The following is a 27,931-nucleotide window of genomic DNA, read 5'->3' on the forward strand; positions in this document are numbered from 1 at the left end:
ACCTACAGTACAGACAAAAAAGGCTTTGTTAGTAGGATATTCGTCATATCTCTACTGTGCATTCGGGGGTTTGAGAGACGTTCCCGGTCAAGTGGGACAACTGCTGGAAAGTTACGAGAGCTGAAGGCGAAATGAGTAATTTTACTGGCCGTTGGATCTTTCTAATAAAAACTAAAAGAAACAAAAGAATAAAGTCTAATTTTCCTATCAAAGTTGAGTATAGTTTTTGGCAGAGAAAGGGAGATTTTAGCAATAGAATCAGCCGCAGATTGCAACCACGTATTTAAGCAATCAAAGTGTCGCTAGTAACTGAGGGAGTCTGTAGATGAAGATGGACTCAAAAACTTTTACGTGATAAGGATGAGCCAAAAGGAGATAGATAGGGACGACGAAGTTTGGCAGAGACATGTAAAAGTAGTAAGTAAAGGTATCTACGCTTTCTGACCTTTCTCAGGTCTCTTCAATGCGATAAATAGGGTAGTCTTGGGTTGACAAAAGAAAGCGATAACCCCATGAAAACGTGATTGATAAGCAGTGCGTGAAATGTAGAACCATGCCAGCCTACATACTGATCTGTGCGTTCTTTTTATTCTATAGGGAGGATCACAGGTTGTCACGATGGCTCGGGCACACGGGACTCTTGGTCATGGAACTCATCAAACTTTTATCACGATGACATAGTGGACATAACGTATACAGATCCGTCATACATTCCTAAGTATTCACTGGACGGAATTTCCCAGCCGCTAATACAGGTCACGAATTAATTGTACATATAAATCATGTGATTGGTTTTTAACAGCCGGATTTGAGTACTTATAGAATAGTACTTTCACATTGCTTGCAATTGGACAGTGCAACTGAGTAGTTTATGCCTCAATACTGAGTGAATGGACAGAACGCGTCAATGGCTTATTTCTCACCCGTATCACGGCAGATAAAATTGGACTATACACGGTTCTTTTGTCATTGCCAAAAAGGGGAAACTCGATCGCTGCAAAAATAAAAAAATTAACCTAGTTCTTTGACCAGCCCTGTCGGGTGCCATCGTTGTTGCTAAGCAGGCATATTAAAAGAAAATCTGGCTATGATTTAAAGGGAATGAAGTGAGGGTCTCTTTTAGACATGCGTGTCACCTAAATTTTAACCAAGTGCTTCAGGGGCTAGTTTGAGAATCTAAGGCGCTTTAGATGAACTTTTTAATTTCAGAAAGGATATGTTAGCAATCCTTTGTGTAAAAAAATTTTTTGCCTTCAACGTAGATTGCGACAAGCATGTGTAAATCCTTGAATATTTCTGACAACGATCTACAAAGCTGCATATTCGATGTCGCCATGACCAATGACACGACATTTACTGATCAGGAAACCTTTAAACGAGGTAAGCTTTTGTAACTTCTATAATAGCACTTTGTATGGAGATGTCGCAAATTTAAAGAAAAAAGGTCGTTTCTCTTTAGAGTGAGGAGGACATACGGGTTTTCAATTTATTTGTTACTTCTTATCATAAGAAATCAACATCATTCAGATGAAACTTACAATGACTAGAATGTTTAAGGATATTGTCGTCGATAGAAAGTTGCATTTCATAAAACATTCTGAAAGTGTGAGAGTTTGCAATAGGTAGGTAACAAGAAAAATTATGAAAGGTGGAACCATTAACCGCTGGCTTGGTTAAATCTGATTATCCAGAGATGATGTTGAATTCAACTGTTTTTCAGTTCTGTGGTGCTCGCAATAACCCTGTCGAAAATCCTTCTTTTCATTTCAGACTGTCCAGACCAATGCTCAGGCAAAGGGAGATGTGTTAATGGAACATGTAAATGTATCGAGGGTTGGACAGGGAAGAGTTGTGATAAAGGTATTGATCGATTTCCTTAAAGCTTGTAGACAGGGTGAACAGGTGGACCTATTCCGTTCGAATTCTCTCTTAAAGAAATTGTCTTTCCGCATTGCGTGTGAAAAAATTCATTCAACTCGAAGGTTCTCCATTGCTTTGTTTTCGTTTGTTTTTCGGTGGGTGTGTTTGTTTTGTGTTTTGTTGTCTTTTTCGTTGGTGAGTTGGTAAGTTAATTTTTTACTTTTTGTTCTTGTTCTTATTTTTTTGGTGGGGGGGAGGGGGAAGCAGAGAGACTCTTTATCTGAATTTAACATAGAACAATTAGGTTATTTCGTTAAGGTATCAAACTGATGTATTCACATAAACATCGTAACACGTAAACGCTTTTAAATTCGTGCACAAATTCATCGCTAACTTTATCATCGTATTTGTCTCTTTCTCCAGGCTCCTGTCTTAACTGTTCAACAATCCATGGCAAGTGCGTTAAAGGATTTTGCGTCTGTGACCTGGGCTGGGAAGGACGAAGCTGTGAACTTGAAGGTTGTAATCAGAATAAACAAAAACTGTTGCCGTTCATCTGCTTTAAACCGTGTTTATTTATTGAGTCCTAATAAAAAAAACAGGCAACTCTGTGTAGCTGCTTACTTCACGTTTCCTAAGACTATCTAAATGAATCAAGCAACCAATGTCGCATGTTATTGAGATCAAACTGGTTAATGGTTAGTTATGCTGGTTAGATTTTCTTGATTCAGTTTTTCAACCAACATTGTGTTTAAAAGGACTGAAAGATGGCCGCTGTCGTTTTCACCTGCTTCTGGAAGTTGAGCGCGGGCTTCAGATGCCAAAGTAACGACCGTTGAAAACAAAAGAAAAAGGGGGAAAAACAACAAAAAAAGCAAGCCAAAAAAACACAAACTAGTCAAAACAATCAAACAAACATACAAAATGTCGAGTAACTCGTGCTCTTTTTGCAAAACGCTATTTTTTCAGTATCGCAGGATTAGCTCAGAAGTTTTCTCTCACATGTGGATTTACTCTGTTCTTGCGTTATGGGTGACAAGTTATATGAAAACGTGATATGACTTGTTCACCTCATGCCTTTATGTCACCTTAAGATACTAATGTATTGAAATTATTGTTATTTACAGCCACTTGCTTAGAGGTTAATAACTGTACAAGCCTTAAACACGGCAGTTGTAAAACAACGGACATTTGCCAGTGTAATCCTGGCTACATAGGTCAGTTATCTGAAGCTTTGTGTGGCTGTTTGTTGTTGTTGTTATTATAAATGCATACTAGATTACTTTTAAGAAAAAATTATAGATTAATGGTAACCAGTGCTATTGTATGTTATCGGTCAGCGGAGATGAACGAAAGAGAAGGCGGGAAAAATCGGTGGGGTTCTAGGGAGGAGTGACAAAAAAAAATATTTCCTTCCCTTTCTTCGGCGCCCTACCCTCGCCTTTCTTTTCTCTCGCTCGCCCCACTTTCGGCCCGCTCCTGCACACTGAAAGCCTGGATTGGCTTACTGGGGGCTGGAAAACAGCCACAAATGAATTGTTCAAAGGAAAAGTTGGCGACGAAATTTATGTGAAAAATTCTGGCTGTATAAGTTGATAAGTAGACTAGTAGTTTGCTTTGATATTCAATAAGCAACTTCGAATAACGAAGTACTCTATCAATTTTTTCCGTCTATTGTTACTTTCAGTTATTCTCAGCAGTGATTTTCATCTAAAATTATCACGTCTCAGCCGCCTTGCGCTTATGAAGACGCACTCAGCTTATTATACTGCTTGCAATAATATTTGTTCTAAAAATAGGTACATTCCTCGTATCCACAGGTGCTAACTGCAGCATTGTTCCTACTTGTTACAATGTATCGAATTGTACTGGCAATGGAATCTGTGTGGATTTCGATGTGTGCAAATGTAATACAGGATGGACTGGAGGCAACTGCACCCGGTACTCGTGTGAACAATTGGATTATTGCTCAGGTACGTTATCTCGGGCAAAATATTCTTCAAATAAATGAAAAGATGTATATTTTCCTTCTTTCCTTCTTCACTCCTCCCCTCTTTCTTTCTTTCTTCATCTTTCAGTTTTTTCCTGTTTTATTTATCTCTGGTTTAACTCTACCTCTGTCCATTTCTCTCCCCCTGCTGTTTTCAAGAGCACGGTAGCTGCGTGGCTTTTGACAAATGCGCCTGTGATTATGGCTGGACCGGGGTAAGCTGCGCCCTTCCTGATTGTGAAGCTGTCAATCAATGTTCCAAAAAAGGAGAGTGCATTTCCAGCGACAAGTGTCGCTGTCTTCCGGGTTTTATTGGAGCGGATTGCGGTCAGTTGGCGGACTGTAGCCATCTCGCAAACTGCAGTGGCCAAGGCGTTTGCGTTTCTACCGAGATGCTGAATGTGTCTTGCAGTTGTTATCTTGGTTTTACTGGAGATAACTGCAGTCAGCCCACTTGCACAACCGTAAATAATTGTTCTGCCCATGGTGCGTGCGTAGAAGCCGAGTTCTGCAAATGTGACTTGGGATACATTGGAACTGACTGCAGTAACTTTTCTTGTGAGGCTGTCAACTATTGCTCCGGTAAGTACATCGTTTTGAAATTTAAAATTGTTTCGTCAATAATCTTTTCCCGAGTTTTTGTTACCAAAAAATGACACATCATTTGCCTCCCACAAAGATCCGTGAAAAATGGTTAGCAAGAGTGTCAATGTCTTTGGATGGTCGAAACTGTTGGGCACTTTCATCACGAGGTGCTTTTCTCGCAACGACACCGGAGCTCAGAATGCTATATGATAATGATCTTAGGGTTCTCCCCGACATCTTTCGTTCCCAAGCTATTTTTAGCTTCTTAAATAAATAAATACGGTAAGACAAGGCTGACAAATGATGTTCTTTTTTCTTTGCTGCAGGAAATGGAAAATGTGTCGACTTCGACGTCTGCCTCTGCAATTCCTCCTGGTCGGGTCGAGCATGCAGCGTTCCTGATTGCAGTGCCGTAAAAAATTGTTCTGGTCAAGGAGATTGTATCCTACCCAACGTTTGTTCTTGTTATCCAGCTTTTGATGGTGCATACTGCGATCAGAAGGCAAAACCAAACATTAATCCACCAAAATTTATCCAAACATTTTACAACGCGGCCATTGTGGAAAATTCTCCTGTAGGAACAGTTATTTTACAAGTAAAAGCCAATGATACAGATTCAGGAAGAAATGGTCAGATATTTTATGCAATAATTGGTGACGATAGAGTAGAAAGTATTCTTACCATTGGGGGACAATCTGGAAAGATTTACAGTGCAAAGACACTGGATTTTGAGACGACTGAGATGAAATCATTCAACGTGACCATGGTTGCTGCAGATAACGGATATCCACAGAAATCTGGAATGGCTACTGTTCAGATAACAATTGTGGATGAAAATGACAATTGTCCAACCTTCATCGAGCCACCAGGAGATCTAAAACTAGAATTCCCTACACTCATTCCCGGAGAAACCGTAACCAAAGTTTCTGCAGTTGACTTGGACAGTGGAGTAAACAGTGACATAACTTATAGCCTATCCAAAAATGACGCGTTCTCTATTGATCCTAGAACTGGTGTGGTTACCGTGGGGTCCAACTTGATGGAGAAAGTTCATCATCTCACTGTTAGTGCCAGTGACAACGGGGACGTTTCATGCATAACAGACATCAGTTTGACAGTTGAAATCGGCATCTCTCCGACGACGAAGCCCCGAACTAGATCTACCACTCCCTTCACAAACAGGAAATCTGAAACCTCTAGTACATCTACTTTGCCTGAGACTACGACTTTCACAGGTGAGTTTGTTTCCATTTGTAAATGGCGAGAACATCATCAAAGCGCTTTTATTGGCTAAATAGTTAAATGAAAACCTCAAACGAAAGAAAATAAAAGAACAAAATACGTACAAGGGTGATGAACGAATATAGAGCGAAGATGAACAAGATGAACAAACGACAAGATTCACCCAATTTAAAACGAAAACCTTTGACATATTCACGTGAAAATTTTTCAAGATGCACAAACCACGATTTGACCTCTCTGACGAGCAGAATTAACTATTTTACATTTATCACTGAAATTAAAGATGGGGTCAACTCGCTTGCCGATTCGATTCTGTAACTGAATCAGTACTGGAGAAACCGCACAGAAATATCATGGAGAGATTGAAAGGGTTAACGTAAACGTTATGTTCATTAAAAGTGCAAGTAAGTTACCAATTGTTATAACAAATTCAGAAAGTGTTTTACTATTTTAACATCATTTGTGTTATGACAACGTAGTAACAACTCATTAATGAATAAAATAAACCGTAGTATGGAAACCCGCACGTCGCATGCTTGACGTAAACAGATCCGAATCCTCCATTAAGCGGACAAGTAAAAAGAGGAATTAACCGGAATTCATTAATTTCTTTTTCGTTCGAGTTCAAGTTTGAAAAATATTTTTTGTTTTCTTTTTGGACAAAGGAGCGACTACTTCGCACGTACCAACGGAGGCAGGTGCGGTTCCTCAGGAAGGTCCGAATTATGTAATAATTGGTGGGTCCGCAGGTGGAGGATTACTGCTTCTTTTGATTGCAGTATTGGTGATCAGAAAATGTCTTTGCAAAGCCAAGATATCTTCAGAAAGACACACTACGGGGAGACTGAATGCTGGTATGGATTTTGAGATGTCTAAGAGGAATTGAGAACAAGCTATATCTTATAATAGGTTTCAAAATAAAAGTTTGCCTTGGAGAGAAAAAACCTGAGATAACTTCTTGGGTTACCTGTGATCGCAGTCCTTCACTTGTATACTCAGTAGTAAAGCGAAGATTTTTCACAAGCCCTCTTACGGAGTTAATAGTATTAGTATTAATATCAGTCAGTAACAAGCAGAACAAAAGCATTCCGACGTTTGTGTCATTAAGAGATTACACCTCTCACTTAAACCTAGTATATCGTTGTTATGTAAAGATCATCAGTAATGCTGGAAGTAGAATTAGTAGCGGCAATGAAAGAAGCAATATACTGCAGGAGTGGTGTTAACAGAGGCAGTAGCAGTAACAGTAGCAGAAGGCCATTAACTAACCTACCTATACATCTATATCTCAGTTACAGATGATAACTTGTTTTTAAACTTAAAAAAGATAGGATAGAAAACGGCGTATAAGCGATTAAAAACATAATAATTTTAGGAACGAAGAATTGACACAGCACAAGTTTAATTTTCTATATGATTTTGAGTGTGAGATAAGTTTGAATAAAAGCATGAATGGATGTTAATTTTGTTGTGCAGTGTGAGAAGCGGCTTCCTATATAGCTATATCGATAGCTTTCATAGGCGATAAGAATTCATTTTTTTCCCAGAACAGCACTAACTCCTCATCCCTAGTGTGACTGCATCTTCTTTTCTTTTAAAAAAATAAAAAATGAAAAATGCGTCAGTCGTATTAACTGAAAAGAAAAACCGGACCTGACATGATACGACTGCACAAGATAATTCGTATTTATCAATTAAAGCAAACTGGTACCATAGAGGGTTTCTGAAGCTAACGTTTCGAGCGTTAGCCCTTAGTAAGAGTGAATGGCGTAGGGCTAACGCCCAAAATGTCAGCTCTAGAAACTCTCCTCGGTGGCCAATCTACATCATCAACTAATTTGATCTAAACAAAATTATTATTAGGCCTTTAGCTGCGCGCGCTGTTTGTTGGTCAATAGTTTATGTTTTACCAAATTTTATCTTAATTTTTTTGCCCAATGGGTCAGATTGGTATGTAGATATAAAAAGGGCGTGACCGTGATTAACGCAATTCAGTTGTTACTGAAGATAACTACTGACTTGAGTTATCATTTTATCCTCGTTAAGTTTGACTATGATAATTAACGTTTGTGACGTCACATCATCGCAGCAAATCATTTTTCATTTGGAAAATCTTTGAGTTTTATGCAGAGATGATTTACAGACAAAAATAAGATGAAAGCGGTCTGGATTGTTTTATTCGCTTTTGCGATTGCCTTCTTTGGCAAAGGTAAGCAGTAATTTATGTCACGTTTACTGTTAACGATTACAGCTTGTGCTAATAAAAAGCAATTTGTCGGAAATGTCTGTTTGACAGATTGACAAGTGTACTACACACATTGAAACCTTTCTACAAAATGGCGATTGACGCCTTGTTTGCATCAGAGATTTGGAATAAAAAACGCTGAAGCTGCAAGTCGGATAAACCGAGCCTAAACGGCTAACAGAAAAAAAAAATGAAATCAAAACAAAAAAACAGGGCTCTCGGTAGCTGCTATGAAAGATAAAGAACCGCAGCCATTTGAACTGATTTTCTATATACAAGTTAGTTAACTTACAAAATATTTCAGGGAATTTCAAATAACTCGGAAACAAATCGTCTCAAGCGAAACTATTACCACTGTAGTTACGTTTAGCGGGAAGAAAGATTTGGACTTTCCATCATCACTTCGAACAATGTTTTGTATTTTAATTCTTTTGCTTACGCTAAATCATGATGCAAAGTTAGAAGAAAAGATACGATATTTTTATTTACTGGAATTAAAGCTCATTTGATACCAGTTAATGGAACACAGGAAAATCATGTTCATGAAGCATCCTGGCGTCTATTCTATAACAAGAATGCAATTATTTTGTTTCTCAGGGAATTCTTTGCCATCACACTATCTTAAGGAAGGACACATTTCTCCTTCATTACGTTTGGAGTCTATCAAACACAGACATAGTCGAGGTGTAGATGATTTAGGTGGGGTATTCTACAACACTCATCGCGATCCTGAAGAACTAATTAGAGAGCCTGTATCTGGGGCTGATTTGGTCAAAGGGGGCACTAGAACACCTCAAGATCAAGAACACGGGTCAAGATCAGATCTCACTGAGTGGGGCTCTGGTGCTACTACAAATACAGAGCCTAAAACACAATCAGACAACAAAGAATGGAGCTCTGGAGATCTTGAGGGTACGGAACTCGATTCTGAAAGAGACCCTGGAGCAATACAAGATATAGATCTTAAAGCAGAAACAGGTAACACAGATCGGAGCTCTAAAGAATGGGGCTTTGACGCAAGTCAAGATGAGGAGCCTGCAGCAGAAAACAGAGAATGGAGCTCTGAAGATCCTGAAGATATGGAACTCTATTCTGGATGGGGCTCAGTCGCAACTCGGGATTTGGAGCCTGAAGCAGAAAACAAAGAATGGACCTCTGAGGATCCTGAAGATACGGAACTCTACTCTGGATGGGGCTCAGTCGCAACTCAAGATGACGAGCCTAAGGTAGAAAACAGAGAATGGATTTATGAAGATCCTGAATATACGGAACTTCATTCTGGATGGGACCCAGTTGCAACTCAAGATGACGAGCCTGCAGCAGAAAACAGAGAATGGACCTCTGAGGATCCTGAAGATACGGAACTCTACTCTGGATGGGGCTCAGTCACAACTCAAGATGAGGAACCTAAGGCAGAAAACAGAGAATGGATTTATGAAGATCCTGAATATACGGAACTCCATTCTGGATGGGGCCCAGTTGCAACTCAAGATGACGAGCCTGCAGCAGAAAAAAGAGAATGGACCTCTGAGGATTCTGAAGATACGGAACTCCACTCAAGATTGGGCTCAGTCGCAACTCAAGATGAGGAGCCTAAGGCAGAAAACAGAGAATGGATTTATGAAGATCCTGAATATACGGAACTCCATTCTGGATGGGGCCCAGTCGCAACTCAAGATGACGAGCCTGCAGCAGAAAACAGAGAATGGAGCACTGAGGATCCTGAAGATACGGAACTCCATTCTGGATGGGACCCAGTTGCAACTCAAGATGACGAGCCTGCAGCAGAAAACAGAGAATGGACCTCTGAGGACCCTGAAGATATGGAACTCTACTCTGGATGGGGCTCAGTCGCAACTCAAGATGACGAACCTGAAGCAGAAAACAGAGAATGGATTTATAAAAATCCTGAAGATACAGAACTCCTCTCTGGATGGGGCTCAGTCGCAACTCAAGATGACGAGCCTGCAGCAGAAAACAGAGAATGGAGCACTGAAGATCCTGAAGATATGGAACTTCATTCTGGATGGGGCTCAGTCGTAACTCAGGATTTGGAGCCTGACGCAGAAAACAGAGGATGGACCTCTGAGGATCCTGAAGATAGGGAACCCCACTCTGGATTGGGCTCAGTCGCAACTCAAGATGACGAGCCTGAAGCAGAAAACAGAGAATGGACCTCTGATAATCCTGAAGATACGGAACTCCACTCTGGATTGGGCTCAGTCGCAACTCAAGATGACGAGCCTGCAGCAGAAAACAGAGAATGGACCTCTGAGGATCCTGAAGATACGGAACTCCTCTCTGGGTGGGGCTCAGTCGCAACTCAAGATGACGAGCCTGAAGCAGAAAACAGAGAATGGAGCACTGAAGACCCTGAAGATATTGAACTCTATTCTGGATGGGGCTCATTCGCAGCTCAGGATATGGAGCCTGAAGCAGAAAACAGAGAATGGACCTCTGAGGATCCTGAAGATACGGAACCCCACTCTGGATTGGGCTCAGTCGCAACGCAAGATGACGAGCCTGCAGCAGAAAACAGAGAATGGACCTCTGAGGATCCTGAAGATACGGAACTCCTCTCTGGATGGGGCTCAGTCGCAACTCAAGATGACGAGCCTGAAGCAGAAAACAGAGAATGGATTTATAAAAATCCTGAAGATACAGAACTCCTCTCTGGATGGGGCTCAGTCGCAACTCAAGATGACGAGCCTGAGGCAGAAAACAGAGAATGGAGCACTGAAGACCCTGAAGATATTAAACTCCATTCTGGATGGGGCTCATTCGCAGCTCAGGATATGGAGCCTGAAGCAGAAAACAGAGAATGGACCTATGAGGATCCTGAAGATACGGAACCTCACTCTGGATTGGGCTCAGTCGCAACTCAAGATGAGGAGCCTGAAGCAAAAAACAGAGAATGGACCTCTGAGGATCCTGAAGATACGGAACTCCATTCTGGATGGGGCTCAGTCGTAACTCAAGATGAGGAGCCTGCAGCAGAAAACAGAGAATGGATATATGAAGATCCGGAAGATACGGAACTCTTCTCTGGACGGGGCTCAGTCGTAACTCAAGATGAGGAGTCTGCAGCAGAAAACAGAGAATGGGGCTCTGAAGATCCTGAAGATATGGAACTCCTTTCTGGATGGAGCTCAGTCACAACTCATAATGTGGAGCCTGAAACAGAAAACAGAGAATGGAGCACTGAAGATCCTGAAGATACGGGACTTTATTCTAGATGGGGCTTAGTCGCAACTAAGGAGCCTGAAGCAGAAACAGGTAATATAGAATGGAGCTCTGAAAATCTCAAAGACGCGGGACTTGATTCTGAGACAAAGCTTGATAAAAGGGATACTGGAAATCCTGAAGATAAGGAACCGGAATCGAGAACTGAGGAACCAAACCGGAGCTTTGGTACAACTCAAAATATGGAAGAGGAACTGCAAAAGCAGGCAGATTTACAAACCTCAGTGAGATCTGTTAGGTCATCGGTTGATGATCCAGCATCAAAGTATGCTGGTGTGTCTGAGGACAAGATGCATTTGAACCCGAAGCAGTTTTCCATAAAAGGTCTAAAAGGAAAATCAGCGCTCAGTTCATCTGCAGACGGAGATACCATATTCATCATACAATTTCCATCCCAAGGAAAAACAACTGCACCACTAAGGAATGAGAAAAAGGACGAAGTAAAATTGTCATCGCCTAACGGTAAAGTCTTGAATCTTAATTCAGTTATTCAGTTGAATTCAGTCGACGATGGTGATGGCCACGCAAAAATGATGGAAGAGAAAAAACCTGAGGAAAAAAGTTGGATTTCTGTAGCTGAAGCTGTTGTTGGCTTTTCCTTCACAATGATTGTACTTTTTGTCGCCTTTCTCCTATTTGCATGGTAAGCTATGTTTTTATGTAAGTGTTACTGCGCTAACGTTTGGTATTAGTAGGATTTTGGCAGGCTAATGTAAGATGTTAGTTCTCATCTGCCGAATAACTCTCTCCGCTGGCCATAAACAAATTGTGAGAGACACAATGGCTTAACCCTTTAACCCCTAGGATTGACCAGCTTCTAATTTCTCCTTACATTGTCACCCGTGAATCAAACATTGAGGTCACCAGAATGAAGGAAACTATCATCACCTTGTAAAGCTCTTGATTTTTAAACAAATTCTCCTTGTCAGCACTTCAGGAAATGCACAGAGAACAGTATGGAGAATATGCATACTGATGTTAGGGTGTAAAGGGTTAATGGTGAGCATGCAGGACTGAGAGATAAGGAGGTCTGGATTTAAGCCATGGATTGACAGGTCATTGATCTGTTCTTGTTGTTGCCTCCGGAATGTGAAGATTGTCCATCACCGCATACCTTTTTGAACAAGAGGAATTTGCAAAATAAAGGCAAATGAAGTCGTTTGTTACAAAGACCTGCCTGACGGTCTAAACCTAAACACATCAATTTGATTGTCAGCTCAAAAGTGAAAAGTAGCATCTTGTAAATCTTGATCTTCCTATAATCCCTTGTTTAGGACATGATTGATGTCAATCTTGATGCTTATCTCATCTGGGCTTGTCACAACAGTCCTAAACTGACCTTGCAATCTGTTACCATTATTGTCATTTAAGCTAATTGACATTACAAATTAAACTCTTCATATCACTTTCTCTACAAAGGCCAGTACGAAAGTATTACGCACGTTTATCCAAGCGCACTAGGAATAACGACCGTTTTGAGCGAGGAGGACAATATGAGGAAGATGCACTGACAAGTATCAGAGTTGACAAGGGTCATCCATGGAATCCTCCAGTTCAGCGGACAACCAACCACCCAGCACCAACAAGCTATCAAGTGCCAGGACAATATGTGGAAGATGCACTGACAAGTATCAGAGTTGACAAGGGTCATCTATGGAATCCTCCAGTTCAGCGGACAACCAACCACCCAGCACCAATAAGCTATCAAGTGCCAGGTATTCACCAAGATCAATCGTCATCGTTGAGTTCATTTTTAGACCCAAAATAATTATACGATCCTGAGACTTAACAGAGTTAATTTTTCTTCTAAAAATTTTCGGAAAATGATAGAGTCTCACCAATGTAACAAACCAGGTGGCATGAATGGGGAACTTTATACCCAAAGCACCCCACTTAGCCTGAAATGGGAGGGGATATGAAGTTTTATATCTATATTTCCAAATGGGGGCTCAAAAGGGAAAGCTGGGAGCTTAAATGAGAGCTTTGGGTTACGAAATCAATTTTTCGCCTTTTGCTGTCTCAGAAGGTACTAAGGTTCAAAGGGAAAGCATGTCCGTCCATATCGCATTGAGGACATGGGCAGATGTTGCCGCTGATGACAAAAAGAGAGATCGAAGAAATGCAGAGAGGAGAAAGATTATCAAGAAACAGACTACCGGAAAAAACGACTCCTTCGCGAACAGCATAAAAATTGCCAAAGTGGTCATTGATGCACATGCAAAGAACAAGAAAAAAGAGAAGAAGGCATCTCAAAAGCGACGTATTATCAAGCACTGCACCTCTGAAGTTGACAACAGACGAAGAATGTCCCTTACACAACAGCTTGAAACTGCTCGATCGATAATTGTCCCTGATAAGAGTCAACAAGAGAGCCTGGAACGATCAAAGAATAAGAGCCGCTTGATTAAGGATCAGCTGGCTGGAAAAAGAAGGCCATCATTCTCAGAGGAAATCGAAGTTGGCAAGAAGGTGATTGTGGACAGTGAGAAGAGGTTTAGAGTACCACTAGCCGTTGCTCAGGAGGTAAGGACTTTTCATTTTATACATATTTCCCTTATAGTATAAAACACTGTCAGGCAGGTAATTGCGCGCAACTTAGTTTACGTATATGTGAACGTTACTATATAGAACAAAAAAAAAATAGTTTATTTTATCTGCAAGCCAAACAGACAAGCAAATCGAAAGAAAATGAAACCAATTCACAATCAGAGCTACATTTGATGTAAGATCACTCTTTATTCTATGTACTAACCGTTGTGATGATGTGTTTCCCGTTGTCAAACAGATGCTTGGCGCGCAAGTGCCTCTTGCCAGAAAAAGGAGTTACACCTACTCCGAGATTCTTGACGACCTGATTAAAACAGATGGAGGGCAGTCGGAAATATCTGGTGTCAAAGCTATTGATGGTCAAGACAGAGATGGGCTGGCCAGGTGACTGTTATTATTCAATAATTTTTTTTTCAAGGCTTTCATACTAAGAATGGGAAGGGGCATTAAGATTTTTTCACAATTTAACATTTTTTAGAACAATTTCAATTGATAGAACAGCAGTACTGGTGTTACCTAATAAGCACTACTGTGGTCAGAAAACTCAAAACATAAGATGATACATGGATTGCAGAATACAGTTTCGAAATGTTTGGTATGCAGTGGAGATAAAAATGTCTATAGTTTGGTTTTGTGCTCAGTGATAAATATCTCTCGAATTATAAGCCAGATATGGGTTTTTGTTGTATTTCAAATGGATTAAGTTTACTCCTGTCAATCAACTGAAAGACACACCTCCCGGAAATGAGCCTTCCAAGTTGGTCATTCTTTTATTTGATCATTTTTGAATAAGCTTACCATTCAGTTATTAAAGCTGTTGAGGTAAGTTGGTATACACCGTGGGATGCCTGCATGTGCTGTCACTACTAATTAGTTGACCTCTTAATGCAATAGTCCAAGCCTACATGGAATGTGTTAATGCGGTTTACATCACTCTGCAAGCAAGCAATATGTTTTATAGCAAAGACCACCAATTGGCTTAGGTCTGCCAAGTTTTATTGCTCAAACACTGCGAATGATCAAGAGTTAAACACAATGTAACTAAGTCCAACTGCAAGGTGTCTTTGTAATTATCTAGAGAATTCAGTATTAAACTATTAATTATTATTAAACTTAGCTTATTGTACATCATGAAAATTCTGTCTGTCAAATGTTTTTGTAAATCGGTACATTGAAGAGAGACTTACTAATTCAGCAGGGACAGAGGGTGTCTATGTCCTTCTTCAGAGAATTTGCTGTTTGTTGCCCCTATTGGTGAAATGCAATTTTCAAAAAAATGATTTAAAAGCAGTCTATATGTAAGTCCATTATTTATGTCTGTGTTAACATAATTACTATTTCTTAATTCTTTTTTTGCAGTGTCTGAATATGTTATGAAGATGTCATCTCACTTACAGGAATTAACAAAAACTTTTTTTTTTCAAAAAATACTTCTGGAAAATGTTCAACATTACAACATTGTACTTAAGTCTTGCTTTCCATTTCTCTGTTTCTTTCTGGAAGAGGAAAACTTGATTTGTTTTTCTCGTTGTGTGCTTTGTAAAGATGTTAAAAAGAAGTTCTTTTCTGTCAACACCACTGTTCATTTTTGGTTAACATTGCCTAAAATTACAAATAATTCAGACTTTCTTTTGTGCATATACAGTTTCTTGAACTCTGAAAAAACAATATTTTTGCATGTTTCAAAGGTCTGTCATGTTATTATTAAAGGAAATCTGAAGACTGCTCTTTAAGTGTTCCTGTTGTTGTGTAATTTACCAAATTCCCAACATCCTCCTGTAAGATTGTAATCATTGTTTTTTTTTATTAAAGGCAAATATACAAACTTTGTGATGTTCTTTAATTGCCTTTAGAGTTAGCTATGCTCTGCTGTCTCGGCAAATTTTTTCTTTTACTCTGACAATAAAGCTACTTGATCAGAAAAGAAGGCAAACCAGTATTACTCTTACTACTTTTGTTCCTATTTGTAATTAAAGTTCTGGCCAACTAACTGTATTCTTAAGACTATATCAGCATGAAAATTCATACACTTGCTTACATGTATCAGGGCTCCAAGTTCAATTTTCTAAAAAGTCACCTATTGGCCACTTTCAATTCTAAAATGGTTGCCATAAAAAGAGTTTTGACCCCCTCAATTTGATAATTTGACCATGTTTTACACACTTTTCTTTTTTTTTTCCAAATCTGTTGGTGGCCAATTAGCAACTTAAGTTGAAATTTTGGTTACCAAATATCTTTTTTAAACTCCCTGTGGTGACCAAAATGGTTGCAACTTGGAGCACTGTGTATGTTCAATATCAACTGGTTTTTCTGATGTAGCACATCAGGGAGAGAAAAATTCAAAAGTAAACAAGACATCACAATTTCCAAAATGATTCAGCTCAATAAAAACCAATTTCATGGAAGGAAAGTAAACAGATTTCAATAAATTTTAGAGAAATTTACATTAAATAATGGAGAAATAACCTGTAGTGGCATTTTCCACAAAATTTCTACTACACTTATCATAATCTGATACCATAAATTATTCAGTTTTAATAGGATCTTTAGAGCCATTTGTGGCATTCTTTTGAACAGCCAATTTCTGTCCTATTCCATACAAGTATGTGGCAAGCATAACTAAACCAGCCCCAGATACAAAAGGCAAACTGAGATTAAACTGGAATAAATAAACTGATACAATACAAGAAACGACAATTGATACAGCTGCCGCAAAGCCTTTTAGAATGTTATCAGCATACTTAACTACAATGCCAACTAAAAGACCTCCAAATGTCTGCATTGCAATAATTAGCCAGACAAGTTTGTGGTAACCAAAGAAAATGCCTTTTTCTTTGATCTTACTCCCATCATTGATATACATGCCCATGGTGCCAATAATGACACCAAATATGGCCAACTGGAAGTTCCTGGCCCACAGAGGTGTCGCAGTTCCCTTGAGGGTCTTTTCAAAGTACACACCTAAAGAAAGAATGAGTGTGAATGACAAAATATTATATCTATTCTAAAGTTAATTTAAAACAACTTATTCATTCCTCAGCAATCAAATAAAAAGGTCACAAGATTAATGGAAAGGATTCTCAATTCAGGGAGCTACTGATAGTCAAACAAATTCTCCGTGTCAATACCATAGTAAAATGTAAAGAGAACAATATGGAGAATAAAAATGAAAAACTTATTTTTAAGGTTTAAAGGGTTAACATCATCCTTCTCCTACAAAATTTCCTCATACCTGCAAATCCAGAGCACATACTAGAAGCTAAAACTGCGGCAAGCCCCAGTAGAGGGTTGTGTGTTTTAGACAAGGTGTTCTGTGTCGAGAGCTTTTCCTTCGAGCTTTGTGTCACAGGACCATTAACAGGCTGTAGCTGAACGACAGACACCCCAACAAATAGCATAAACAGAGACAGCCACTGAACCCTATTAATTGGTTTACTCAGCATAGCAATTGAGAAGAGTGCTGTTGTCAAAATCTTCAACTGATAAGATACCTGCAGTGGGGTGGATTGAAAGCACATATGTGAATTGTTCTTCTTAACTAATCAGATTTGATTTCTGATCCAAGATCAAGGGGGTTTCTTTTAACTAAACAGAAACAAAAAATCTACCCTTACATCATTAAACTTTGTGATGAAACACTAAATAAAGTGGTGAAAGATCGACAAGTACATTGTATATAGCATGTACATTTCAACTGAATTTTAATAATCCAGGATTTTTGTAATTAAATATTCAGTTTGATGGAACTTTTACAACTGAGCCAGAAATTCAATCAGATTCTATGAAATAACTTACTGCTATACATTGCCATGAATCACATTTTTAGCAAAAAGATTGCTTGCTACTCCTTGAATATTTTCCCATAGAAACCAATCTAATCAAATGAATGAATGTGGAGGGAGGAGTGTTTGGATTTATAATCTTTTTTCTGGATTTCATGAAAAACAAAAGCACAAAAAAAAAAAATGGGGGAATCTTCATGAACCCAAGATGAATTTTACCATAGAAAGGAAACCTGAGTCTTCCATAAGCTTTTTTCTTCATAGATGTGTACCAGTAATCTGTATGGTAGGCAACCTTCTAACACAGGCAAGGCCTTTTCTTCAAACTTATTTTTTAAACAAATGTGACCACTGAGAAACTTCACATGTTGTAATACTAAGTACCTGATATGTTGCAGCATCTAGGTTGGAAACTGCCAAATACAGTAGATTATTCTGAACAGTGTAAATGCAAGCGGGCACAAGCATCTTTGCCATATCCCAAGGATGACCAACAGTAACAGAATATAAATACTTTATCCACTCAACTATGCTACGTTTTTCTGCCAGCAGAATCAGCATGGTTGTAACTACTTTTACAACCTCTGTTATCATCACTGCTGTACTGGAAAAGTACATGTCACCAGGCAGTGTCCGTGTGTATCTCATAGTTAATATGAGAGAAGCATTTTGAACTGTCAGGATTATAAGACTCCATGCTTTGATACCCCACTGGCTACCTGTTTAAGAGCAACACAACCAAAGAATTAAATAAATAAAGGGGGTAAGTTTCTAAAGAAACTGTGGTGCTGCATCAGCGGGGGTGACTGAGTTGATAATGTAAATTGACCATTGTAAAGAGTTTCAAAGCTGAAGTTTCGAGCATTAGCCTTTTGTTGGAGCAAAAGTGAAGAGAGAAATTGATAAACTCTTACTAATGACTCCCTCTAAATACCAGTGGATGGGTTAGTGCCATTAAAAGTAAAAAAAAATAAAATTTTTTTTGTACCCTTAGGTCCTAAGGGCAGCATTACTGGCTAAATTCTAAGAACTGAACTGTACAGAGATCAAATCATAACATAAGGATGTCTGTGCTCTACAATTTGACAAAAGAGTTTGGATTCCTCAATATCCCTTCCTAAAATGTAAGTTAGCATGTCAGTTGTTTGTTAACTCTCTCACTCCGAGGAGTAACCAAAAAGGAAGCTCTCCCAAGAATATCTGAACACTTTCAAGTAGAGACATGACGACAAGGTAAAAAAATCAAGAGGATATAATTTGTTGAACTCCTAATTCTCAAAAGCAAGGGTTAAAAAAATCTTTGGTACACAGTGCAGAAAATCCATATTTTAACTCTATGATCAAAGGATTGAACACCAAATTTCATAACATATCAATCTCACCGCAAAGGTCATCTGGTTATCAAAAATTATTGGTAAAATTTCCGCACAGCCCCATACTATTGTAAAACAAATCTCTTTTCCCAATAGCAATGTATTATTTTTGTTATTGTTTTCTCTATCCAAGAACTGAATACGTAATGTAGTATTTTACCAAATATTTTTTTCATGATCAAAATAGCAGCGACTGCCACTGTGGCTGGCCAACTCTCTTACAAAAGTGAAAGAACCTAGTTAGTTTGATATATAAAATGTTAATTTTCCAAATTAATTAAACAGCACATGGCACCGGAAGTCTACTTAGTGAGTATGCTTTGAAGAACGAGTTAACAATGGGGAATTGTTGTGATTCACGAAAAAAAAAACTGGAGCTTTATTCTGCAAGTTTGATCAATTTTCTTTTGGAATACCAAAGTAACCAGTTTTTTTACTCAATTTTAAACGTGAATTAGAGACAGGTCTCGTTTTTTCGACAAAAATCATAACAAGATAGCAATGTTTGGTTTTTCAGACCTATCGATCGCGATTGCTTACGTAGACCATAATGTCACGACAATAATACAGCGATTCTCCCGGATAAAATTTAAAAAAAGAGACGTAAAAGAATAAGAAATATTACAAAAACTTTCGAAACACCATTGGATAACCATGAAACCTGGAGAAATCTCAAGATTCAATGAATACAAAGAATCACTCACTCACCGGCCGCCATTTTAAGACAAACTACAGCAGGTCATGCTGGGATATAAATGTATAACCTTCACAAGATACCGCTGGACGTAAATCCGTAATTAGAAGGCTCATTGGTTCAAATTTTGCAGATGAACTAACACGATGGCAATATTTACACAAATATTGAGCTAAGCAAAGGAAACCATCTCGATATCATATTAAACTACGGGCTTGTTGTATTAGCTCGTTAAATCTGTCAAGTGTAGACATGAGTAATCGACCAGTACCCGGTATTACTACGTTATCAGTCAACGGTAAGAGCAACCGGAAGTGGGAACCTACAGTTGTTCAGCAAGGATTCATCCCCTGTCATGAAAAGGTCTCGTCTTCGGTTCAAATGCCACGAAAACATGCCTACGAAAAAGATAAAGGTTTGTTTTTTTTTTTTTCAGTTATGTTCCTCATTCTAGAAGAAGAGATTTTATTTCGTTTTCCTCAAAGAAAGCTGTAGCTGATATATCTGCAAATGTTACGGCTGATCGATGTTTTAATGTGCTTGCATTATCTCTTGACATAAATTTTTCCGTCATTGAGGCCTTCCTCAATTAAACCGTAATCGATAGTTCTAATTGAGTTACCTCGAGAAAATTGAAGGTTCGACCGGACAAGATTTCTGCACGGCCTCATACTTCCCTATCTGTCTTCTTAATGATAAAATATCTTGGATAAAGAAAACGCTAGTAAAGTCAATCTAAGATGCCAGCTTACAGAGACTAAGGCTTTTTATCAAGAATAATATGAGGTTATACGGAAATCTTTCCAAGGTTCGTTCTTTCTAAAATAAAACTCGAACCTCCAGACATAAACAGCACAGTCTCCTTCGCTTATTCCGCCCTAATTACGTTTGTGGTCTGTCGCGGCAGGTAACAATTGGGTTGTAAAAACATTTCCTATTTGGGAAATATTTTGTCAAATTTCTGTGACATTAGTTTGGGTTTGGGGTGTGCGTTAAAAGTTTTGTGTTCTAAGATTTTTATTGGACTCTTTTGATTCTTGATGAGCGTCAACTTTTCAGCCCTATGGCTTGAAACTAATTAGAAATTTTTTCAAGACTTAAATATAACCATGGATGGTGTGTGTGATGAAATTGAAAATTTTTGGCCTGATTCTTCTAGTTTTACAAACTGTGATAACTTGTAGCTACTTCAACAAGGTTTTTTTTTTTTCAAACTAAAATCTGTCAAAAAAAAGAATTCAGATCATTTTTGTTTACTTTTGTATGTGGTTACCAGCAGGATTGAAGTCAGATCATGGGAGTTCAAGGTTTTTTAAACCCTTTAATTTCCATGATCTACAGAGTACTTCTCCCTTCTAATGCCCCTACATTTCCTTATAAACTAGAAGAGAATATGGTCTTATATCAGGATAACACCAACTTACCAACAGGCTTAGTGTGTGTTTTTATAACCTGCTATAAAAGATCATATTGGAATTGTAGGGAAAAATTACCTGTAGATAAGTTCTGGGAGTGAAAATGTTAAAATTGTTTGGATCACCATAGCATTCCTTTAGTATAAGCAATTTTTTTCTCAGTTTCATGAATTGCACTTGAATGATTAAAACTGTTTATTTTTACTTGTGTTTCAGATACTGTGCCATTTACATCATCCACACTGTTTCGGGTCCTCATCTTTGTCGTCTTAACACTCCAAGCTACTTGCTATTTCTCTTTGCTTCGCTACTCCAGGACAAGATCAAACAAAATGTACTTTACTTCTACAGCAGTCTTTCTCGCAGAAGTTGTGAAACTTTTCACAACGTTAGTGGTGATCTTTTTTCAGTGTGGAAATGTAAAAGTATTTACTTCATATCTCATTGACAACTTGTTTGTGGATCACAAGGCTATATTTCGTCTGTCTGTGCCATCTTTATTGTATGTTGTACAAAACAATCTTGTTTATATTGCAATGACACATTTGGAATCAACAACATTTCAGGTAATGTGGACAATTCTTTTTTGCTATTTTAAAAGTCTGTTTTTAAACTTTGCAGATATATTGCCAAATTGGCAGCTTTAACCCTTTCACTCCCACCAGTGACCAATACAGAATTTCTCCTTACAATATCAATACAATATCAAGCAGGCAGGTGATGAGAATAGAGAAGAATATCAATCATGGGATTATTAGTTGATCCAATACCAAATTCTCTGAACTAACATCATAAGAATTGTATGGCAGATAGTAAGGAGAATTACTAATTGGATCTTGGGAGTGAAAGGGTTAAATGGTATGGTAGAAGGTAATTGACATTTTTGAACTCTTCAACTCCTAGGAATTATCAACATGTCACTAGACAAAAAAAAAACATCCTTCTCTATTTCTTTACCAAGCTCAAAACTAACCATCTCTCTTATTTCTATTTCTACATTACGCTTTTGACTTTGTTGATCCTAGCAGTATGCAGAAGGTATGTCATATGAACTTCATGATGGACCTCGCTCACCATGGAGTCTCTGTGGCTCAGTGGTAGAGCATCGGAGCGCGGAATCCAAAGGTTTGAGGTTCAATTCCTCATGGTGACTCACAATTTTTCTTTCTCCCATGCTCATGAAAATACAAAAAAAAAAATCCTTCTCTATGTTACTAGTCTCTCTATAATATCAATGCATTATCCAGCAGACAAGTATGAGAATACTCAAACTTATCTGGTAGAAGTTGTTATCATGATCTAACACCACATTCTACCAGCTAAGTAAAAGGAAATGTGTAGCAGCTAGAGGAGAGAATTAACAATGAGATCTTGAGAGTTAACCCTTTCACTCCTAAGATCTTGTTGACAAGATCTTTGGTTTTGTCTTCAATTCTGCCGTAGCGCGAGTTTGTTCAAGGATATTTTACGTTTGCTAAACAGTGTTTTAAACTCAAAACAAAAAACATGCTCTTTCTTTAAGCTGGTTATGAATATGCAAGTTCTCGGGGGCTGTATTGTTTTGATGAAACAAAAGGCTTCTTTTGTTTCGGCTTCATTCAATGAAAGCCGCTACGAAATTCAAGGTTTTTTTGCATACGTTATTTCTCGAAAACGAAGTGTAAACCAGCGAAAAAAAAAAACAAAACAGTGTATATCAAGTAAAACTAAGTCCACATGCCAAAATTCAACTACTTCTGAACACTTTCAAAAATGGCCGAAAAATCAAGGGATCGTTCTTGCTCTGAGCCTTTCAATTCTCCTTACTGTCTGCCATACAACTCTTATGATGTTAGTTTTGAGAAGGTAGTCACGGTATTGGATCAACTAATAATCCCCTAATTAATATTTTTCTTTATTCTCATTACTTGTCTGCTTGATATTTTATTGATACTGTAAGGAGAAATTCTGTCTTGGTCACCCATGGGAGTTAGATGGTTAAAGGGTTAACCCTTTCAAAGGCGTGATTTCAGCTCAAACTATACTTCGACCTCTTGGTTCAATTACAATTATTTATGGAATCTGATCTGTGTTTTCTTCATTCTTTCTTTCAGATTACTAATCAGCTAAAAATCCTTACCACAGCTGTATTCTCCATTCTCCTACTCAACAAACAACTCACAAAAATAAAATGGATTTCACTTGTCCTCTTAGCTATTGGAGTAACAATGGTTCAGATTGACACCCACACATCAGTGGAAGCTGAAATGTCCACAAGTAGTTCTGTAAAGAGCCAACAATCAGCTTTTCTTGGATTTACTTCTGTTCTTGCAGCTTCTATGGTTTCTGGATTTGCCGGTGTTTACATGGAGAAAATCTTCAAAACTGGAAAAAGAAAGCTGTTTTGGATCTCAAATGCACAACTGTACACTTTTGGAATCTTTCTAAGCTTTTTAGGAGTGGCGTACCAAGATGGAGTAGAAATAGCTAGAATGGGCTTCTTTCATGGGTATGACATTATTGTTTGTCTGGTGATCTTGTTTGCATCAGCTGGTGGAATTATTGTCTCTCTGATTTTGAAATATGCATCGTGTATAACAAAAGGATTTGCCACTTCTTGTGCCATAGTTCTTTCAAGTTTAGTCTCTGTGTATGTGTTTTATTTTATTCCAGGTGTGTTGTTTATCTTGGGGGCTGTGTCTGTTGTTGTTTCTGTATTGTTGTATAGCTGTTAGAAGCAGCTTGGGATTTGATTTTTTTTTAAATGATGACAGTGATGATGGTGTGGAAAAACAATGTAAATGGTCGATGTCAGTATCTGGGCAACTGCAACCCTACTCCCTCCTCCCTTATAACCCAAGAACAGTCAACTGATAAAAAGTTAAGGTAAAATTGGGTTAGGGGAGGGGTAGTTATCCAGTTAATCAGATTTTGACATTGATCCCCAAATAATTTACAAATAATATTATTAATATAATAATAATAATGAATAGATCTTTTGTGGAGTGAATTCTACACTACTATTGTTGTAATTTTCAATGAGGAGTAGAGGCTGAATAACTTATAAAGTCAAAAGCACTTTATATCATACTTAGGAAATTTGTATAATTTGTAATTTTGTCAATAGCATGTTCTTGCCTCATAATTCCATGTGTACACTGATGGCATGTGTCTGCAATGAAGTGTTATGGAGGGAGTTTCTCTGTCCAAAGTTAACACACATTTTTTTAATTAACTATGCAATTGAAATGTTATGAAACAATATTGTTTCATTTGTCTTCCATGTGTTCATCAAATTGCTGTGTGTAGCAATTGGGAAGTTTGGAGGGCACTTAACTGAGGAGCTGCAGTTACTCTCAACCGTGCTATGAGAAATGCTTTTACATCTTTTGTTATCTTCAAACTTCCCATGGGCTTCAAATCTGAGCCAAAGCAACAATTTTATGTCATAAGAATCATTATTGTTGATGTACTGGGAGGTACAGGATTTGGGCACCAAGGGTGAATTAATTACGTTTTTAAAATATTGGTTTGTGAGGTTTGAAATACATTAACATTAAAGAAAATTGTTTGGGTCTCAGGAAAATGAATGTTTTTTTTTTATCTAAGACTGAATATTTTTTGAGTGAGAACTGTGACTTCAATAAAATGAAATTCCTATATTTTATGGAAATTTACAAAAATTGCAATTGGGTGTAGATTAAAAATTCATGTTGTGTGTCAGTCAAAGTTTTCTATTTGCAGAAAATTCTCATATCACAGTGTGGCTGTTTATGATAGTAAATAGTAGCCAGCTGAAAGCATAAATTTATGTAATTTTGGGTAGGATATTTTTGGAAGGGGATTTAGTGGTTTAATTGTGTGTAGCTAAATTTTGATCTTTGACAATATTCTAATGGGTTGCAACTTGCTACAAAATGATGTGAAGTATTTTTATTAGTCATGTAAAAAAAGGGATTCAAAATCATTGTATCATGTATGGCAGGTGGGTTCTGATAGAGAGAATTACATAAAATATAGATTTTATGCAAAACAGCCTATTGGTTCTGTTTCACTCTAGTTTCACTTGTAAATATTTATTGATACTCAGTGACTTTGTTTTGACAACTCATCCAGAAGAATGGAATAAAGTTTAATCAAACAAGTCCCTTATCCTCCCCTCCCCCTCCAGTTCCTGAAGCCTGAACTTGTCACAAAACCTCATTTACTTTTGCCCTTTTCACCGTAAGATCAGAATGCATATTCTCCATACTGTTCCCCATACATTCCCTAAGGTGCTGAAGAGGAGAATTTGTTTCATGATCCAGAGCTTCTCTAGTTGGTACCATTCTCTTCATTCTCATGACCTTAATGTGTGATTTGGGGATGATATTGTAAGGAGAACTTAGATACTGGTCACTTGAAGGAGTTAAAGGGTTAAACCTCAGAGATGGTGTGTTTGTGTATAGCATCAGTATATCAATACCAAGTAAAAACTATTCACGGTTAAACATTTTTTATTTGATTGTATCAAAATTATCCAATATATGCCACAACAGAGATCAGTTGCTTAACCTAGTGGAGCTTTCTAGTGCCGACTGGCTCGTCCCAGGCCTTCCTGCACCGGTTTACAATCCATTGATGCTCTTTTTCATCTGTGAATTAAACAAAATGGTGCATGCGTGTTAAAAAGCATGAAGTACAGGGTGCATTTGTTCAAAGGTTTAAATAAAATGCCTTGTCCATCAGGTGAAGTGATTGATTGATTAAGGCACTTGTACAACCTACCCGTGTTGCGTAAGAAAACAGAGTCGTAGTTTATCACCGTGCGTACCACAGGGTCATAAAATCCGTCTCCACAGTCATACATTCCTTTAGGTATGGTTTGGGGCGGATCCACATTGGTAAGCTGGGAACGACCTGGAAGCGTAAGAAATGAGCCAATCACAATTTTAATTGGACGACTACGCCTGTATTTTTTAAAATCCATTATTACAACAATATTAACTACAACTATGGCAATGCGGACTTCAACGAAGAAAAAGGAGCTCGCAAACTGAATACATCCTTCCTATCATGGCAAGTGAGAAAGAGGAGTATCACGGAACAGAAAGGTTGAGGAAGTGGGATTGGAGAAATATATTACTATGACGTCAGACAGATGTCACTGGTGACGTAACCTTAACACCATACCTGCCGGTTTTAATCCATTCTCCAGCTCAGACTTGAAAACTCTGTTATTGTCACCGTCGCAGTAAGCCCAATTTTCGATTTCAAATCGCACATCATCCTGAAACTCGAAGAAACCCTGTGTAGAAAAAAAAGGTAAAGTAAGGTCAAACGAGAACCTGTCAAAATGTAGAAAATCTTTTTTTCACGCGCGACGCGCTAGATTTCACAAATTACCCAATCACGTCAAAGAACTCCAACTTTGACATTGGAAAACTGACATGGACTTTTTTCGCGTTTTTAGTTACTGCAATTGACGAGAAGTAAAAAAAATGATTCATTGACATGGAATTTGTTTACCTCGACTGCCCTGCCCTTTTCGAATTTTCCAGTAAAATGTACTCCTTCACGAACCTTTAATTTTCCTTCGCCATGAAACCTGTGGATAATATCATCGAGTTAAGATAATAACTATAAGTCCACTAACTCATGCCTTGGCTCGATTTACGCCGCTCTTTTGCAATTGAATCCGCTCTCCTCTCTTCGGGAGGTACGCAGGCTCCTTTCGCGAGCAGCGGCTCACCATCAAGATCAAGCTTGACGCACACCTCATAGAGCAAAGTGTCATTTTTGTTGTCATGACAGCAGCTGCTTCTGTTATTATTAATATATATATTTGTTTTGCTTTGATGATGATGATATTGTAAGAGTGTTAATGAAATAAATGGCGGCCAAGATATAGTGTTATAAAGGTCAGTCAAATATTGGTTTTGGACACCTGGGCCCAGTTATATAAAGGGTGGATAACACCATCCAACGGATAAATCGCTATCCAGCGGATAAGTGATAGCAGAACGTATAGCATTATCCACCGGATAGATTTATCCAGGGCGTTATCCGATCTTCGAACAACCGGGGCCTGAAGTCTAGAAATGCACACGCGCTATCAAAATAAATGTAGAAAATGGCTAGTTTATATGTAGAACCTACATTCCGTCGACTATTCCGCCATGATATTCACTTCCAAAGTGATTAGGAAACTTGTAAATAGCTTCTGGATCATCCATTCTATTGAAGAGTGCAAAAAGTTACAGCGAACAGCTGTATGTAGCCTGTAGGAGTCAGTTTTGCAATTCTTAATTCACGTTTGCAGTCTATTTCTGAAAAACAAATCCTACCTTCCATTGAGGCTGCAACCCTCGTAGTTTGTCCCCATACACTGCATTTTCCCAAGATTTTTTAGTAAGAAAAAGAAAGGGATGTGACAAATGAGTGCCTTCTTTTTCAGTGATTTTCTCATCGAATTATAGCGTTGTGATGTCATTATTATTTAATTAAATAAAACTTGATTCCATGCGCGCGTTTAAGAAATGATGAGAAAATATACCCTCCACCTGTTACTAAATGCCTATCTAGGGAGGAGAGCGTCCTTTCTCTTCTGCGCACGTACTCCTACGTTCGCGCCGCGCTCTCATCGAAAGAACGCTTGATCGCCTTGGATAATTGCTAAGAACACCAGTCCTACGAATTTATCGATTGTGGCTCAAAAAAGAATTTAATCGCCCATTTTCCATGTTGTCATTATTGTAATTAAGAATCATCAGCGTGTAGCAGTCTCTTGGAAAATCAAATGACGATAAGTCTGGTTCTTTGACTAAGTTTGTTTTATGAATATCTGATTTCGCAGCTAGGGGATTTTTAATCAGTTCAACTTCAACTGCGAAACTTAAAAACGGACCTCATGGGTCGATATAAAATTAGCTTGCATCTTCAGAAGTACTAAAGAGTTTGCATTCATTTGCCTTTACTCGGAGGCCCTCTGAGCGAT

At 38.3% G+C, this 27,931-nt stretch overlaps 5 protein-coding genes across 5 annotated transcripts in view; 3 read left to right on the top strand and 2 right to left on the bottom strand.

Moving 5' to 3' along the window:
• LOC131772814 (uncharacterized) overlaps positions 1-7,222 on the top strand; it is a 32,532-nt gene extending 25,310 nt beyond the window's left edge. Inside the window, exons 29-37 of the mRNA XM_066174204.1 lie at positions 598-755; positions 1,263-1,380; positions 1,771-1,860; positions 2,284-2,379; positions 2,988-3,077; positions 3,681-3,833; positions 4,010-4,432; positions 4,762-5,670; positions 6,343-7,222. Of these exons, the coding sequence (XP_066030301.1) occupies positions 598-755; positions 1,263-1,380; positions 1,771-1,860; positions 2,284-2,379; positions 2,988-3,077; positions 3,681-3,833; positions 4,010-4,432; positions 4,762-5,670; positions 6,343-6,563 (2,258 nt within the window). The 3' untranslated portion in view covers positions 6,564-7,222. The remainder of the gene's footprint in view (positions 1-597; positions 756-1,262; positions 1,381-1,770; positions 1,861-2,283; positions 2,380-2,987; positions 3,078-3,680; positions 3,834-4,009; positions 4,433-4,761; positions 5,671-6,342) is intronic.
• Positions 7,223-7,424: 202 nt separating this feature from the next.
• Positions 7,425-14,100, top strand: LOC131772851 (uncharacterized). Its single transcript, XM_059088810.2, has 6 exons — positions 7,425-7,886; positions 8,520-9,055; positions 11,183-11,808; positions 12,585-12,774; positions 13,200-13,688; positions 13,951-14,100. Exons 1-6 carry the CDS (start codon positions 7,832-7,834, stop codon positions 14,098-14,100), a joined length of 2,046 nt encoding a protein of 681 aa, XP_058944793.2. The 5' UTR covers positions 7,425-7,831.
• A 1,775-nt stretch (positions 14,101-15,875) lies between these two features.
• Positions 15,876-19,591, bottom strand: LOC131772854 (UDP-galactose translocator). Its single transcript, XM_059088813.2, has 4 exons — positions 19,576-19,591; positions 17,879-18,213; positions 16,945-17,203; positions 15,876-16,673 (listed from the first exon to the last, which is right to left on the bottom strand). Exons 1-4 carry the CDS (start codon positions 19,583-19,585, stop codon positions 16,237-16,239), a joined length of 1,041 nt encoding a protein of 346 aa, XP_058944796.2. The 5' UTR covers positions 19,586-19,591; the 3' UTR covers positions 15,876-16,236.
• Positions 19,592-19,685: 94 nt separating this feature from the next.
• On the top strand, positions 19,686-24,990 carry LOC131772861 (CMP-sialic acid transporter). The gene is made up of 3 exons (XM_059088819.2): positions 19,686-19,976; positions 21,193-21,542; positions 23,070-24,990. The coding sequence occupies exons 1-3, from the start codon at positions 19,814-19,816 to the stop codon at positions 23,688-23,690; spliced, it is 1,134 nt and encodes a 377-aa protein (XP_058944802.2). The 5' UTR covers positions 19,686-19,813; the 3' UTR covers positions 23,691-24,990.
• A 519-nt stretch (positions 24,991-25,509) lies between these two features.
• Positions 25,510-27,328, bottom strand: LOC131772850 (MORN repeat-containing protein 5-like). The gene is made up of 6 exons (XM_059088809.2): positions 27,282-27,328; positions 27,094-27,171; positions 26,464-26,542; positions 26,128-26,242; positions 25,723-25,854; positions 25,510-25,589 (listed from the first exon to the last, which is right to left on the bottom strand). The coding sequence occupies exons 1-6, from the start codon at positions 27,326-27,328 to the stop codon at positions 25,510-25,512; spliced, it is 531 nt and encodes a 176-aa protein (XP_058944792.2).
• Between the last annotated feature and the right edge of the window lie 603 nt (positions 27,329-27,931).

Source organism: Pocillopora verrucosa, chromosome 11 (genome assembly GCF_036669915.1).
Source record: "Pocillopora verrucosa isolate sample1 chromosome 11, ASM3666991v2, whole genome shotgun sequence".
Classification (NCBI taxonomy): Eukaryota; Metazoa; Cnidaria; class Anthozoa; order Scleractinia; family Pocilloporidae; genus Pocillopora; species Pocillopora verrucosa.